At 43.3% G+C, this 16,677-nt stretch overlaps 1 protein-coding gene and 1 long non-coding RNA gene across 2 annotated transcripts; one reads left to right on the top strand and one right to left on the bottom strand.

Moving 5' to 3' along the window:
* Nucleotides 1–5,211: 5,211 nt before the first annotated feature.
* Nucleotides 5,212–5,888, top strand: LOC146566497 (uncharacterized). Its single transcript, XR_014893794.1, has 3 exons — nt 5,212–5,310; nt 5,431–5,662; nt 5,761–5,888. It is a non-coding gene; the product is annotated as an uncharacterized LOC146566497 (long non-coding RNA).
* Nucleotides 5,889–10,239: 4,351 nt separating this feature from the next.
* On the bottom strand, nt 10,240–13,142 carry LOC146566496 (uncharacterized). The gene is made up of 3 exons (XM_085286080.1): nt 13,043–13,142; nt 11,474–12,070; nt 10,240–11,122 (listed from the first exon to the last, which is right to left on the bottom strand). Exons 1-3 carry the CDS (start codon nt 13,058–13,060, stop codon nt 10,445–10,447), a joined length of 1,293 nt encoding a protein of 430 aa, XP_085142206.1. The 5' UTR covers nt 13,061–13,142; the 3' UTR covers nt 10,240–10,444.
* Nucleotides 13,143–16,677: the final 3,535 nt, after the last annotated feature.

Raw genomic sequence — 16,677 nt, 5'->3', positions numbered from 1 at the left:
ACTGATTAGACAGTGAGTCTGAAGGTGAGAGTCCTCACTGCCCACGCCTGTCTTTGGGTCTGACCAACACCGTTTCCTGTGTGTCATTCCCCCCTCGCCTTCCCCCCATCCGTCCTGTCTGCACTGACCTCTCCAATAAAGACAAAAGGCCTCATTTTCTGAAACTCTTCCTATCCCATCACCTTGCGAAGAATCACTTCACCATGTTGATTAATAAGGACGGTGGGAATGGTTTGAAGTCTCGTCACAGAAAATGTGCCAAAGGCAAAGAATCTGAGCTTGAAATAAAATGAAATGAAAGATCAGCCCCACACAGGGGTTAAATTCAGATGGAAACTCTTATCACACAAAGAGAACAAGCGAATAAATATATCTGAGTGTGGCCCCTCGACTGTCACAGTGTAGCTGACATTTGATCTTATCATGTGTTAAAGCTATTTTAATTACTGAAGAGAACCAGTGTCAAACTCAGCCCAAGTATGGTTGTACGTTAATCCTTAAAGCAACAACGTTTTTAAAGTTGCAGCGTCATTTTTACACCACACCTAAAATCCCACTAATCGTCCGGGCTCTTCACCCTATGACCACACGCTGGGGTATCTAACACCACATGACCCAAATGGAAACTATGTCAGCTGAAAGAAACCCATCGAAATGTGCAACACTTAAAACTTTGCCTGATTGGAGCATGGCTTCAAATACAGCCCTGAAAACAGACAGGCGGTCGTTGGCATTTCGCCCTCGTTCCTGAGAGACTACATCGATGTATCAGTCAACAAATGAACTACTGTGGCGTCACAGCTGGGGCCTTCTCTGTGTCGTTTATAACACAGAGAAGGACCCAGCTGTGACGCTGAAGTGGTATCTTTAAATTAGCTGTAGGTGTGAATGCTTGTCTGTCTCTCTGTTAGCTTTGCAACAGACTGGTGATATTCAGAGTGCACCATATGTCTGGTATTATTTCCCTTCCAAATTAGTGCTTCCTCTTAGTTGCTGGTCTAAATTTGTTTCCTTTCATGTTCAGGCCGTGTTAGCTTTGTCTCTGTGTGTAGCAGGTTTTGTCTCCATGTTTGTTTCACTGTCTGCCTGTCTGTCTCTGTATTCTGTACTTCTGATAGACGTCTAATTTTGCCAGTCCCTCTTTTTGTGCGCCTTGTACCTTGTCACTCTCTGTGACCGCGTCTCACTTTGCCAGTTCCCATGTATTTAGTCAGTTAATGGTGGTCTGAGTAACCCTCACCACTTTGTTCTCCAGTGTCTTTGTTCCTGTTCATCCTACATATTTTCCCCCATTTGTTATTTATTTCTGCTGTTCGCTATTTATATTTTATTCCTGCACAGTTTGCTTGAAGCACTCATATTTTGTCTATTCTATTCATGTGGATCTTATCTTTCTATTTCCTTGCTTCCTTTTCTGTTTACTTTGCTTCTTGCCCGTGTTTCGTCCTTTTGCGGTGTCTGTGTTTTTTTAATCCTATGGTCTCTTTTAAGTTTGTTTGTCTCTTTACTTCTTCAAACTGAATTCAAAGTGGAGCAAATGCTATATAACATTCTCATAGTCTCATTCACACTAACGTTGGTTCTGTATCTTGTAACCAAAGGAAGCTTCAGCATGCAGACTGGAGCCAGCGATCAAAACACGTGCTTCCTATTTTATTTTGTTGGTTATGTTGAGTTTTGCTGTAACTGTCTCATTACTCCTGATTTGTCCCTGCCGTCTCCTCTTCCCTAATGACCGTCCTGTGTGTTTATTGTTTAATCTTCTCCTTTCGTCACCCAGCTTCACTGGTCATGTTTCCTAGTGTTATCCCCCAGTATAGGTTTCTGAGTTTCTCAGTTCCCTGTCAGATATTTCATATCATTCTCTCCGTCCAAAATAAACAGGCTGCCTTTAGTTTATCCTTGCCAGCCTGTGAGTCTGCATTTGGGTCTTCTTTTTTCATAACAAATGATCATACTCCCCGCAGATTGTGATAGTGACACCTCCAGGCCATGCTGCAACTCTCTGGAGCTTTCCGCTCTTCAGGAACTCTCTCTGCAGGAGGGGGAGATACAGGAGAGGTGGAGGAAGATCTCAGCCTGGGCGTCTATTGTCTTATGTAGTCTGGAAGATGAGTGGATGGTGGGGTGGGTGCAGTTTTCTCTGTGGTGGGGTTGGGTGGACTGTCCCGGGCTCTGTGGGGCCGGGAGGCGCTGCTGCACTGGGCCCCGGTCTGGATGGGCCTGGGCCCCCTTTCCCTGGCGGGGCGCGGAGTATGGGGGTGTCACCAGGGTGCAGAGGAGGCTACCCCCCCTCTGTCCCCTTCTGGCTGCCTCTGCCTCAATTTTATCCCACAACTTAGACATTCACATTACTCACACTCTCATTACACATACATATAGGATCTTGGGGGTGGGCACAATACATGGATACATGGATACACGATACATGTACACCCCACCCCTGGTGTCGTTGCCCACCTCTCAATTTTAAATACACGTAGACATTGAGGGCTATCAGGAGGGACTATGCGCTTACCTGCTGCTCTCTGGCAGGTAGCTCCATGCCCTCCTGGGTTTTAAATGCACCTTAGAACACACATGCATCAACACTATAATGAGCGGGTTGAGGGAGGTTTGGAGTCTTCTCTCACCCCCATTCTCTGCGGCCTGCTGGAGCGGGGGGGCTAGGAGGAGGAGTTGGCCGTCCGACTGCGGTCTGGAGTGTGGGGCCTCCCTGCTGCTGCGGAGTTGGGGTGGTCTGCCTCTCCCCACCGCAGGGAAAAGGGTAACACTACCTGGGTCTGGGTGCAGTTCCCCCTTCCAGGGGCAAGGGTACCTAGACCCGGTTTGTAGAGTATGCTTGGGGAGTGTGATCGTGTGTACAGCGTCTCTTTATGTCTGTCTCCACATTGGTTGAGTGTGGAGTAAGTACATATGAGAGCATGAGGGTGGGAATGGATGTTTGTGTCTGTGTGTGCCTGTATGTCTGTGTCTATATGTCAGGTTGGGTATCAGACACCACCTCTCTGGGGACATCTCAGGCCCTCCAAGGTTTGGAGGCCTATCTCCCCCTACCACCACTTCCCCTGCCAGTGGCGGACTCCCTCAGACATCGGTGCGTTGGTGGTTCTTTGTGTCCGGGGATGCGCGTCCAGGTACACACCGGTTCACTCCTTGGCGGCCGCTTATCGGGGCCTGGAGCCTGGGGCTCGCTCGGGCCACTTCGGAGGTGGGGGTGCCCCCGGCCTCTCGGCCTGGGGCTCGGTCACTCAGGCACGGCTGGCTGCCGGCGGAGCTCACGGGCGCGTCACTGCAACTCCCCCTGGCTTCTGCTCCGCGGCTGCTGAGTGAGCCCTCATCTGGGACTCTCCTCAGCTCTTTCTGGGACAGTGGCGCGGCTGCCCCTCTGTTGGTCTTCCTTGGTCTGTTGTGTTCTGGGGGCCTCTGGATGTCTGGAGTTTTGATCTCCTCCATACCTGCTTCATGCCCTGGAGGACGGGGCTGTGGCCCCCCCACACCCTCTAGCAGATCATTACATGAAGGAACCTTTTTAAAAAACAAGCGCGTCCATGCTCACAGGTGCTCACACACACAAACTTCACCCTTTTTGGCTCCTACCTCAAAGCACACTGTGTTCTGTTGATCTTATGTGCTGCACAATAATGTTTAATATTTAGTATTTACTGTCATATTCCCATATATCATTGTGATGTTGTTTATTCTATTACTCTTGTTCTCTTCTGCTTGTTTTCTTTTTTCTTTCTCAACAGGTGATCCAGGTGATTAATAGATGCATTTTTTTTCTTTTTTTTTTCTATGGCTTTGTGTCCAGATATCAGCGCTCACCTGGCTGGTACCAAGAAGGTTCAGCAAGTGCTCCCCAGACCTGGAGTCCTGGACAGATTCTTCCCAGACCAGCCTCAAGCTGTGCAGCAGATCCGAGCGACATTGGCTGACCTCTACACTCTAGACATGGTGAGACAAAGGGCACGGTTTTTTCATTGTTTGGAAAATTTGGCATTAGATAATCCTCACCTGGGTGTTGCTGTTCAGTGTAAGCAATATCATTTGCATTTTATTCCTCTGATTTATTTCTCTGTGGCGTTTATGAACTCGTATTTCTTAGGCTGGCTTTTAAGGAAGGAGAAAAGGTATGTATCAGTTGGCTGGGAAGAAAGATGGAGGTGGAAAGGATGTGCAAGCTATGGGACAAAGTTGCTGAGACTAGGTTAAAAAGAGGTGAGGATCAGTGAGCAGGAGTGTGGCTTTGTGCTGAAAAGAGCACAACAGATTGTTTGGAGAGAAGGTGAAGGAAAGTCAGCTGAAGCAAGACAGTTTGTGGAGTTTGTGTTGGACTGTATGTTATGCTGGGAGCCTGGGGATTAGTGCACTTTGATTCCAAGTTAATACTAACTAGTGTTTCTCACTGGTTTTTGGGTGGTGGAGTAAAAGGGATTGGTTGGTGGCTGTTTCTAATGTTAGCCTTTTCTTGGTTTTCTTACAGGCAGGGTAAAGACATGGTGATGAATGAGTGTGTGGGCAGACGCTGAGGACCAAGAGCTCAGGACAGTCAGACGGGGGTGTCGCAGCAGGAGTCACCGTGCTCGACAACCCTCTGCTGTCCTGAGATGTCACACTCCTGCCTGCACATACAAACCACACTGAAGTCAGAGTTCCACCTGCACCTCCACCTGTTCTTGCAACAGCATGAAAACTGACAGAGGTGAGACAGAAGAAAAGTTCTTGTCTATTTTTTTTTTTTTTTTACTAAGTTAAGGAATTAAGTTAAGAAGAGTGATTAAATAAATAGTTTCTTGCATTTTTGATTCAATGATTGTGTTTAGGATTATTTCAGAAACATGTTTAGAGGATCTTTGTAAGCCTGTATTTACTTTAAAAGAAGGGAAGCACTTCTTCATCCTACAGAAAAGGTGACACATTACAGATGAGTTCATAAAAAGTGTCTCTGTCACTCTTTCAAGGCTCTGTCACTTTTTCTTTTGTACTGGAACAGCATGTTAAAGTAGGCCTAGGCTGCCATCTTGTGGCAGTGTGTTGTTACTACAACATATGAAATTGTGTTTCTATTGTAAATATAATTCAGCACCACTGAGCCGCTCTCTCAGTTACAAACTGAACCTGTTTTGTAGACGTATAAATCACTAAGTACAGTGAAGCTTTTGGTTTTGTAAAAGTGTTTCTTATTCTAAATGCATGTTGATTTTTATCAGGGTGAAGAGCAGTTAGCAGTGCATTCATGGACATCTTTAAACTATTAATTGAAGAATCTTTGGTGATGATGGCATGAACTAGAAGCGTGAGCTCCAGGTGAGACTGCACAGAACAACAAGTGTCCTTAAACTGCATCAACTGATGACGTCTTACAATTTTATTCCACTGTGTGTTTTTATCATTGAATGTTTCTGTCTTTGTGTACATGTAATGCAGACACTAAAGCTGAGCCAGAACTTCATGCTGAAGAGAAGGATTCTTTTAAAATGCATGGGGGAGCAAGCGAGTCAGATACCAAGGGCACAAAGATGAAGCAGGTCTGATCGGAAACCGTTTATTTCCAGGCCAGGGAGCACAAATAAAAACACCCTTAAAAGGTTCCCTCCTGCTCAACCGCGTCACTCCCTACGGAGAGAAGATCTACATGACCTTATCTGCGTATCTGGAGGTCAGCCGCTGCTCCGCCGTGTTGTACCTGTTTGTACGTGTTTTTAAGTCTCTTGATGTCATCGTGTCTAACACACACCCTTTATCTCCTCTCTGCAGCTGGACCATTGCATCCAGCCTGCCATTATCACCAAAGACATCTGCACGGTCTTTTACTCCCGAGACGCCAAGATTTCCCCACCCCGTTCTCTCAAGAACCTCTTTGGGACTGGATACTCCAAAACTCCTGACTGGTAAATCTGGGCTGCTGCACTGTGGCCATCTCTGTTTCACAATCAAAGATATCTGCCCTGTTACAAAGTTTCCTTGTTCAAAACTTCTGCTTCATTATAGCAACCGAGTGACTGGGATCTACGAGCTGAGCTTGTGTAAGATGTCTGACACTGGAAGCCCAGGTGAGCGGCCATGAAACATGTTTAAAGAACGGCAGCTGTTTTATCATAATTCTGTGGAGAGCTTCATCCTAATGAGGGCTCATGTCCTGAGCAGGGATGCAGAGGAGGAGGAGGAAGGTCCTGGACACATCAGTGGCTTATGTGCGTGGAGAGGAGAACCTGGCCGGCTGGAGGCCCAGAGGAGATAGCCTCATCCTAGAGCACCAGTGGGAGCTGGAGAAGATGGAGCAGCTGCAGGAGGTGGGGCCTTAAAAGATTCATAAAGAAATAAATCTGTTTAATATCGTAGAGGGAAAAATGACTTTTCAACTCAAAGACCAAAGTGCTATTCTAAAAAGTTTTTTCTTAGAGTACAGACTTTACATGACTAACCTCCCCTCTTCTCCCCACCTCACATTCGCCCCCATCTTTCGTCCAGGTGGAAAAGACCCGTCACCTTCTGGGAGAGGCGGCTCCCATGGGAACAGCTCCCACCACCAAGTCCCTGAGTGAGTCTCTGTCCCCCAGCGTGAGCTCCGGCACTCTGTCCACATCCACCTCCGTCTCCTCGCAGATCTCCAGCACCACCTTTGAAAGCGTGAGAAGGAGCTGGCCACCAAGGTGAGAAAAACGTGGGCTTAGTGGGCGTTCTTGTTGCTGCCTTCTTCCTTCTCTGCTCGGTCTTGTTCCTGTTGTGTTGTAGTGCCTGCGCCTTCTGACACACACCTTCAATACTGAATACAAGCAGCTGGTGAACAGCATCAGTGACTGCAAGGTGAGAAATAATACAAAGAAATAAAAAAATAGCCTTTCTGTGTCACATCAGGGAGTTCCTATATTGACGTCTACCTCATCCTGCTGTTGTTTCACTTCAGCTTTCTCTCATCTCACCAATCGGACGTGATCCATCCGTGACGAGCTTCAGCAGTGCCACCCTCACCCCTTCCTCTACCTGCCCCTCTCTCTCGGACTCGCGCTGTGGCTCCATGGGCCAGAAGTAAACATATTTTTAGGAACATTGACCTCGATCTGCAAACGGTTATTGACAGGTTATCTATTTGATTCTAACTTGGTGTGATTTGTGTTAAAGGACCCCTGAGAACAGCTCACGTGCCTCCAGTCCCTCCTGCTCAGACTGTGAAAACTTCCCGATGGTTCCCACTCTGGAGACCTCCTACCTTGCGCGGGCTGCAAAGAACGAGTTCCTGAACTTGGTGCCTGATATTGAAGAAATGCGACCAGGGTGAGTAATGCCATATTAACCCAAATACTGTCACTATGACATGTGTCTCACAGACCAAATGTAAGTCGACACTCATGTTCTCTAGTTCAAGCAGAAATGATGTGGATCGATTCAAATTCCTGAGCCTGGATGATTTCAGCTGGAAACAAACCAACTCTGCTTCTTCCTCAGATAATTCAATTCAATTCAATTCAATTTTATTTATATAGCGCCAAATCACAACAAAAGTCACCTCAAGGCGCTTCATAGATACAGAGAAAAACCCAACAATCATATGACCCCCTATGAGCAAGCACTTTGGCGACAGTGGGAAGGAAAAACTCCCCTTTAACAGGAAGAAACCTCCAGCAGAACCAGGCTCAGGGAGGGGCGGGGCCATCTGCTGCGACCGGTTGGGGTGAGAGAAGGAAGACAGGATAAAGACATGCTGTGGAAGAGAGACAGAGGTTAATAACAGATATGATTCAATGCAGAGACGTCTATTAACTCATACTGAGTGAGAAAGGAGACTGGAAAGGAAAAACTCAATGCATCATGGGAATCCCCGGCAGGCTACATCTATTGCAGCATAACTAAGGGAGGATTCAGGGTCACCTGGTCCAGCCCTAAATATATACTTTACCAAAGAGGAAAGTTTTAAGCCTAATCTTGAAATCTTGTCTTCTGAATCCAAACTGGAAGCTGGTTCCACAGAAGAGGGGCCTGAAAACTGAATGTGTTCACTGACCGGTGTTGCCAGCTTTGGTGGCTCGTCTCCCGCTCGAAGAGGACCAAAAAGAGAACAATACAGTGTTCAGCTGCCTGGCTGTGCTCTACACACACAGCCCTGCTCTGGTACAGTAAAAACCACATTTACATTTGTTTACATTTCCAATGTAGAGGATGAGTTTAGATCACTGTGGTCCAAGCTTGTCGTCAGTTATAGAAACTGGATGTGTTTCCTTACATTTATTTTGTGTTGACAGAAGTCTTTGATTCATATTGATTATTAAAGCGGGCTTTAACCTGTGGAGAAACACGTGTGTTCTTGCTCCTTCAAACGGTTTTCTTCAGAGATTTCTCACTGTTTGTACACATGCTGAGTGGCTAGTTTTGAAAACACTTACTTTACCTTTACTACTCTGCTCAGAAATGCAACCTGTGACCTTACACAGCCCAAAAACTTATCCTAAAACATAAATTAACAAGGACAGAAGCTTTTTACAAATGCTTCAACAGTGTAATTCTAACAAGGTATGCAATACATCTAATGTCAGTTCAGAGGTATGAAGTGATGACACTTTGACATCACTGAATAAAAGCAGTCTTGTCATAATAAGCTTTGCTGTGGACAGTTGGCGCGTTCATGTTAAACTTTTTCTTACAAATAAAAAAGGTAATCAGATGTTAAGTTTGTTCAGTTTTAGTTGTTCTCATTGTGTTGCTCCTCAGATCTCCCGTTGTCCCTGAGCCTGACTAAAGCCCGGCAGCTTGTTTTCAGGGCATGGCAATGCAGATATGAGCTAAATGTGACACAGCAAAGAAAAATCAGAATCAAGAAACCCTGAGCTGACTTTCATGGCTGCAGACGTGACATTAAGAGCCTCACAGATCAAAAAAGTATGGGATTTAAACTGCTTCTAGACCTGCACACGTCTGTTTCCAGGGCAGGATATCCATTCCAGTGCAGCAGAAGGAGCGGTCAGTGTGGACCTCGGTGCTGTACAGGACCTCCTGGAGCTGCTTGTCTCCTGGCATCTGGGCTTTCACTCATATCTGAAGGACAAAATAGGAAAATCAAGTTGCTCTCACTGTCACCTGATTTCCACAGACTGCCATCTGACCACATCCCTGCAGTTGGATCCCACCGCCGTACCTCTAGGATGGGTCTTCTTGTTGTCAACCCAAACCACCCTCTCCTTCAGCTCTGAGCTGAATATATACACATGATTGCTTCTTAAAAAACAAACAAAAACAAAAAAACGTCCCCACACGGAGTGAGACTCAGTTTTGGATGCCCAGATCAGCCAGTGTGGTGTCCAAGAAAGGGAAGGGTTGGTTTGCCAAGTTGGGCTGTACCTCGATGGGCAGTGTCACCAACATGGGGATATCCTGCTCCAGTCTGACGCGCAACATCTTGTTGTGGGACCCCGGGAGCTTCCTGTCTGCCGATCCGCCTCTTCGTCGGCCTGCTCCACAGTCGCCGCCTCCTCCAGAGAGCGTTTTGTGTCGTCTGCTGCCAGCTTGACTTGCTGATCTTTATCTCAGGAGGCAGTGGGTTTTTACCCTCTCCCCCTTTGATCCTGTGCGTTATCGTTTAAAACTCGCTATCTGCATCTTTTGGCTCCAGCACGTCTTTATTGTTAGAGTTGTTGCTTGCTGTGTTCTTCTGCGGGGTGCTGATGATTCATTGTTCTGCTTCTTCTGATGGTAAACGCCTCTGGAAAGCCTGAATATGTGAGCGCGTCTGATTCATACAGAGTTCTGCTCTGCCCCCCCGGACTGATATATGCAGCCAGTGTGAATGTGTGTTATGTATCACTCACATGTTAGGTTCATTAGACTGACACAAGGGTGATGCACAGATGTTGGTGTTTTTAGGGCCAAGTGTGAAAGTGGAAGAAAGACAATTTGCAGGTTTCTTTTGAAATGTTAAAAGAATGTTGGAAATTTGATCAGAATACAGTAAAAATGAAAGAAACAGATATTTTTCTCAGATCATTGTGTTAAATTGTCATAATCGCCGTGTTCTCTTTAAGACTATCAGCTCTACTCTAAACAACCCTGAAAGCCTCTGCTGACACATGTCATCAGTTCCTTTCTTTCTTTGTAAACAAGGTCGAGTCTGTCAGGTCAGCAATAGAACTTCCTACAGATGACCCATCAGTGTTTATTCCATGACTGTAAACATGTTTCCATTTGTTACTTCAGTCTTTACTCTGAAATACAGGAAATGACATCATGGCTCAAAATCTTTGTCGTTCAAACAATTCTTTATTTAACAATATTTTAACTTTATTTAACAAAATACATTCAATAAAAACTTAAACAACAGAAAACTGATTTTTAATCCAACCACTGAAAAAAAAAGGTAACGACTGAACACAAACAGAAGAACAATTTATAAAGATTAACATGGAACTACAGGAAGTTTGATTCACAGCCTCATTTGAACTTTAACTTAAACTTAAGGAGAGCCGACCTGAACTCTGTGGAGCCTGATCTCCAGGGTTTTAAGTTGGACTCTGAAACCAGAGGATGTTTCTCTCTCTTCAGATTCACTCTGATCCTGTGATGGGAATGATTTCAGCCCTGCGTGATCGCGCTGATGTTTGCACAGAGCAGATGATGAAGTGAATGTTTTGGCACAGTGGTAACAGTGAAACAGTTTATTAGTAACGTGGGATCGTTTGTGTGCAGAGTATGAACTGAGATTACTGAAGCTCTTGTCACACTGCTCACAGCTGTAGTTTCCTTCCATGTGTGTACGTTCATGCTCGTTACGATTACCTGAATGTGAGAAGCTTTTGTCACAGTGTCTGCACTTGTATGGTTTCGCTCCTGTGTGGACTCGTTTGTGTCTTTTAAGCTGACTTGCAGTGGTGAAGGATGACCCACACTGATCACAGAGGTGCTTTTTGACCCCACTGTGAAAGAGTTCATGTTGTTTTAACTCAGCTGATGTGGGGAAGCTTCTCCCACATTCTTTGCAGTATTTCAGTTTGTCTCCAGTGTGTTTACGTTGATGTATTTTTAGGCTGGCTTGGTGACTGAAAGTTTTTCCACAGATGTCACAACGAAAGTCTTTCCCACCACCACAGCGATGACAGGGTTGAGAAGTGGATCCATCTGTGTCGCTCTGCTTCTAAACAAAGACACAAAGACCGTGTAAGTCAGTCCTTCAACACTTTTATCCTGAAAGTCGCCTGAAATAAAGAGCATCTCTGCAGACGTCCAATTACATTTTACTGTTTCGATTAACACACTCAGTTTACTGGGCTACAATAACTACAATACTACCACCATAATACTACAGCAATACTTATTTAATATTACAGTAACATCTGACTTACACTTAAATGAAATGAAAACCTGAATAATGGCTCAGAGCTACTCTTCGGTGCAGTAGAAGTGCTAACATGCTAACACAATTTAATGAGCAGACTTGTTCCAAACAGTCAGACTGAACTTACAAGAATAAAATAAAAATACAAACCTCACAGTAACTGCACTTGTAGAGTCTCTTTCTGGTGTGGATCTGTTGGTGTTGTCTCAGGTACTGTGGAGTTTTAAAAGTCTTCTCACACAGGTCACATTGATAAGGTCTCTCCTCAGTGTGGGTAAATATGTGGCGTTGTAAGTGTGCGTCTGTTGTAAAGTATTTACCACACTGATCACACCAGTACACATCTTCTCCGGAGTGAATGCGTACGTGTATATTTCGGTACCCTAGCCGGCTGAAAGTTTTTCCACAGATGTCACAGCTGTATGCCTTAACTCCAGAGTGGGTAACTAGATGACTCTGTAAGTTGCTACTTTGAGTAAAAGCTTTGCCACACTGATCACAGCTGTAAGCTTTAACTCCACTGTGGACGACTTGGTGTCTTTTCAGGGAATTCTTCCAGGAAAACGACTTTCCACACAAGTCACAGCTGAACGGTCTCTCTCCAGTGTGGATGAGCTGATGTTGCTTTAGTTTAAACTTCCAGGTAAAATCCTTCCCACACTCGTCACAGGTGTTTTTTTTCTCTCTCTTGCTTCTGTGAGGTTTGTCGGCCTCCTGAGAGCGCTGACTTCTCGGTCCACGTTGGTCCTGCAGTGACAGAGATACAGAGTCAGTGAGTGAAATGCAGTCATTAAACAAACTGAAGCTTCAAACTCCCTCCATTAACACTAGTTTTAAACCTGAAGGTGGAGTGTGGCACCAAACACCACCAGAACCTGAACGACTGCAGGTGCTGATAAGTTGCGGTCGCGGTATTTCAACATCTAGTTAGCAATACAGAAGACGAGCGAGAATAAATGGAGTAATATTTTTTATGTGGCAGGTAATTTCAAATGCAGCGATTCTATCAGCCCAACAAACATCAGCAAACACACAAACTGTTTGTGTGCAGTTTGTCTCACAATGTGATGTAAAGACTGCAGTAAAATCCTCTGCAGGTTAGTGCAGGATAAGCAGGCAAGTTTACTGTAATGTGATGGATTTAAGTAAAGAACAGTGTGTGACTGGTGCACAGTGACTGTGGTGCTCATGTCAGAGTTAGATTACATCAAGTGTAGCAGAGATTAACTTAAACTTAAGCTCATGATGCTGACATTCATTCACTGAGCTCCACCCACATACCAACAGGTTAGTGTCTAATATAAAGACAGTGTACTGTCAGTGTAGAGAAAGGAAATCAGCCAGGACAACTCGTGAAACATCTGCAGACATCTGGATGAATTCACAGAGAGCAGCAGGTCAGCTGATCACAGCCTGTACATTAAAAAAATCTACTGGAGCTCTCAATAGAAATGATTGTGAGCTGTGACCCTTTTCCCCACACTGAGCCACTACAGCTGATTTTAGGGTTGAATCCTGCTGAATCCCACTTTAACATCTTCCTGCTCATTTTGATGTTTAGAGGCAACGTCACCGTCTAAGATGTAGGCATTGTATACATTGTATACATTATTTCTACATTACATTAATATTGCACAAGGTTCATTTAGTTTAGCATAAAATATACATATCAGTACTTCAGCTTTTAATGGAGTATTTCTTAACACTAGTATCTGTCACCTTCTGTTTTGAGCTCATTGTTTTCTCTGCAGTGGCTGAGCTGAGTCCAAGTAGCTGAAATTTCCTCTGCTGCTCCGTCAGACTCTTCTCCTCCTCCTGATCAGCTGGGACACAAAACAGAACTTTGTTAAGCTCCACACTGCACTGAAGAGTCAAAGTGTCTCATATGTTCATCTGAGAACACACAGAACACATTTTAGCTTCCCTGGGTGGACAACTTGTTTGAAACAAACACAAAAGGTTTGAGCACCAATACCAAATTCAGCAGTATGACACACCAGTACCAGGAGAGCAATTCCTCTTTAAAATATGCCCTGGCCAAGAAAAAACCCGACAATATACGTGTGCCGTGAGAAATGATAGATAGATAGATAGATAGATAGATAGATAGATAGATAGATAGATAGATAGATAGATAGATAGATAGATAGATAGATAGATAGATAGGTAGGTAGGTAGATAGATAGATAGATAGATAGATAGATAGATAGATAGATAGATAGATAGATAGATAAAATTTATTTCAAACATGCAAATATAATTGAAATAACAACAGAAAAAAATAAAAATAACAAAACTTAAAAATCATCAAGTTTTCATGTAAATATCTATGTCTACAGAATGTGTGTGCTCGAAAAGGAGTAGGATGAAGTTTTCTTGTTCCTACCCCCTTATTTCAAATTTCATTGCTTACAAATCCATATCCAGGATTCAACATTATTTGATCATATATTTAACTATGTACAAGTCTAACACATTGAACATACACAAATAAAACCATTTTCAGCACGTAAACCAGAACAACAACAAACTACATTTTTTACATAAACTAATCACTCTGTTTATAACAGCCGCTTAATCTCTGAGTTTATTTTCTATCTATGTGACGAAAACCTTAATGAACACTTAAGGTTGGGTTACTCAGGCCTTGATTTATAAAAAATGAGGACACAATGAGACAACTCAGTCACTGAGAGGAAGATTTCCTATATTCATGCAATTTATTATTTTTTGAACAGTCGTGTGAATTTTTGTATTGATGTACTTGTCTTGATTTCATCTGTATATCCGAGTGGGTGTAGAAATCTGAGCCATCATCTGAGTAAGCCTCATCACAACTTTGCGCTGATAAAGGCAGCTGTGTTTTAGCCTGGAACACATTTATTTTTACATTTCTCATAAATGTATTTCATTATAGCACTTTTACCGCCAACATGTTGGGTCTTTTGGAGCCGGAAGTGACCATATATGGAAGAAGGGTGGCGCTAGCTAGCTTAGTTAGCAAGCTGCATTCATAAGCTGTGCAGGTGCCACAGAGATGCTAAGTAGCCTTAATAACAGACTAATAAAACAACAAACTCTGATTACAATGAGCTCATTTAAAAGCTTTCTTCTAATAAATTCTTTTCTTCTCTGTGTTTCACAACCTTTTGCTGATATCTTTCTGTAAATTAGTTTAAAGCAGCTTGAGTCAATTTAGTCATTTTTTTTTTTCCAACTTGTTCACAAAAACTTGAGAAGAGACACCGAGGAGAGCAACAGAAAGCCTCATTCAGGAGCTAAACTCAAGATTAACTAGACTCGGATTAATATTAGCTCGGTGCTTACCTTTAAATCAGTCTTGACTATAATCGGAGAGAAAAACGCCATAAAGCGGGAACTCGGCTTCTTCTTCTTCTGCTCTTGTATTTTTTGGCGGTTAAAGCTTTAAGGCGCATTACCGCCACCTGCTGGACTGGACTTTTCATGTCCCAAACATCATCAATTGGGCACAAATTTGTTGGAGTTTCTGTTAATAAAAAAGATGGAATTCAAGGATCTTGTTATTTGGTTTGTTTGTTTTCACCATTTACTCTACAATTTTCTGCCAGTGTATAGCAAACCCCACAGCTCAAATCAATGAAGAATTTAGTATTTTTAACATATTGCTTAAGCTGGAACCAGCAGCTATATAGGCCTAATTTTTAATCCAAACATGTGATAGAGGTTTACCACCAGGAGAAGCAGACTGTAAATAAAAGACTGTGCTACTGAAAACTGTTAGTCTGACTTTGGATTGTAAATATGTTTCCATTTGTCACTTCTGTATTTGTATATGGCTCAAACTATTTGTTATGAAGCAAAAAAAAAAAAAAAAGATGTTGTATAAATTGATTCAGGATTATTTACTTCGAGTCCAGAAATCATAGCTGTCTCATCAGATCCAGTTGTGACATTAGCTATAGTTTCCGCGGAGGGTACTTGGTTCTGTATGACAGCACAGCTTTTAGGTTGAATTCAAGCGCTTGAGTACAGCCTGATAATTAGAGGCCTGCAAACTGTTTGCTGATGAACTTTGGAAGTAAAAGTACAGACAGCTATAGAAGACACAGGACACGAGATGGGTTCATTATTTCTTTTGAGTTCCATGTAACAATCCGTAACTCTGTAATTAATGAATGTGCCATTTAATCTTGGCTGCAGCCAAGATTAAATGGCACATTCATTAAATGGCTAAAATGGGTTGGCTGCCGTTCAGCATTTAGCACAAGTCAGCTTTTGATCAGAAAGTTTTCTGGTTTGATCCCTGGCTGCTCCAGTCTGCAGGCGAAATATCCTTGGACAAGATTGTAATCCCAAGCTGCTTTCTGATGCATCCATTGGAGTGTGAATGCTTTATAGAGTTTGTGAAACAGTTGTACGTGTGGTCAGAGTGTTTTGTATTTGTGTGTGGATTGAAGCACATGTCTGAGAGCACATCAATCACTGCACATATTTTTTAAAATCTTAGTTTAAATAAAGTTTTTGATTATTTATTATAAAAAAGAGATGATATATATATATAATGCAGTGGGCACTCTACCAGCTAACATGTCAGTTAATTTGACACATTGATTTATTTATCATTTCTTTTTCTCTCTCAGCTTTTCAGCTCCATATTTTTTGCCATTTCTTCCACACTCAACTCTGTTCTACAAGGTGAGCCCACAGTTAATGTAGGAGAGGGCAGGTGGCATTAAGAGGTTTGATTGGGCAATCTAGGGCCCAGTTAGTTCTTCCTTTTGGTGAAAGCTGGGCTCTTCAGTTCAGCATGGTACAGCTCCAAAGATTCTGCAACATCAAACCCTCTGTCTGCTAATGTTACATCACCTGGGCTGAGGCAGTCCAGGTAATTTCAACAGTTTCTTAAAATTAGTTAATTCAGACATAAACAGAGTGACAGTTTACAGATTCAAACATGTCTCAGAGAAAACAGAAAAAAACAGTAAAGCCCAACTCTCCTCTTTGTGATCAGGAAGACAAAATTCAACTTCCTGATCAAGTAGACAAATCATTCAACCAGCTTCTAGAAAAGGAAGATATTCAAAAGTTGAAAGAAATGGAACTCCTAGACATGCAGGGAAGAAACTTTGAGCTCCAAGCAAAGCTTGATAAAGCACTAGAAAAACTAGTGCTGAAGGACAAAAAGAATCAGGAGCTGCAAGTAAAGCTTGATGAAAGACCGCACACAAATGAAGAGTTTCTTCAAGAAAAAAGGCTACAGGAGATAAAACAGAAGGAAATGGATTTCAAGCTCCAGGACATGGAGAAACACAACAAAGGCTTGCAAATCAAGCTTAATGAAGCTCTGCAAAAAATGAAAGAACTCCTCCAAG

This window comes from Mchenga conophoros, linkage group LG9 (assembly GCF_057382185.1).
Source record: "Mchenga conophoros isolate Kocher_MC1m ecotype Shallow Benthic linkage group LG9, M_conophoros_male_GT1.1, whole genome shotgun sequence".
In the NCBI taxonomy this organism is placed as follows: Eukaryota; Metazoa; Chordata; class Actinopteri; order Cichliformes; family Cichlidae; genus Mchenga; species Mchenga conophoros.
This window is presented reverse-complemented; position numbering and strand designations above follow the sequence as displayed.

What these genes read in the sequence shown, in the direction of transcription:
- LOC146566496 (XM_085286080.1), bottom strand. An exon ending in ACAAGTGCAGTTACTGTGAG is followed by an intron (nt 11,123 to 11,473) that starts GTTTGTATTTTT and finishes GTCTTTGTTTAG; the next exon opens with AAGCAGAGCGACACAGATGG.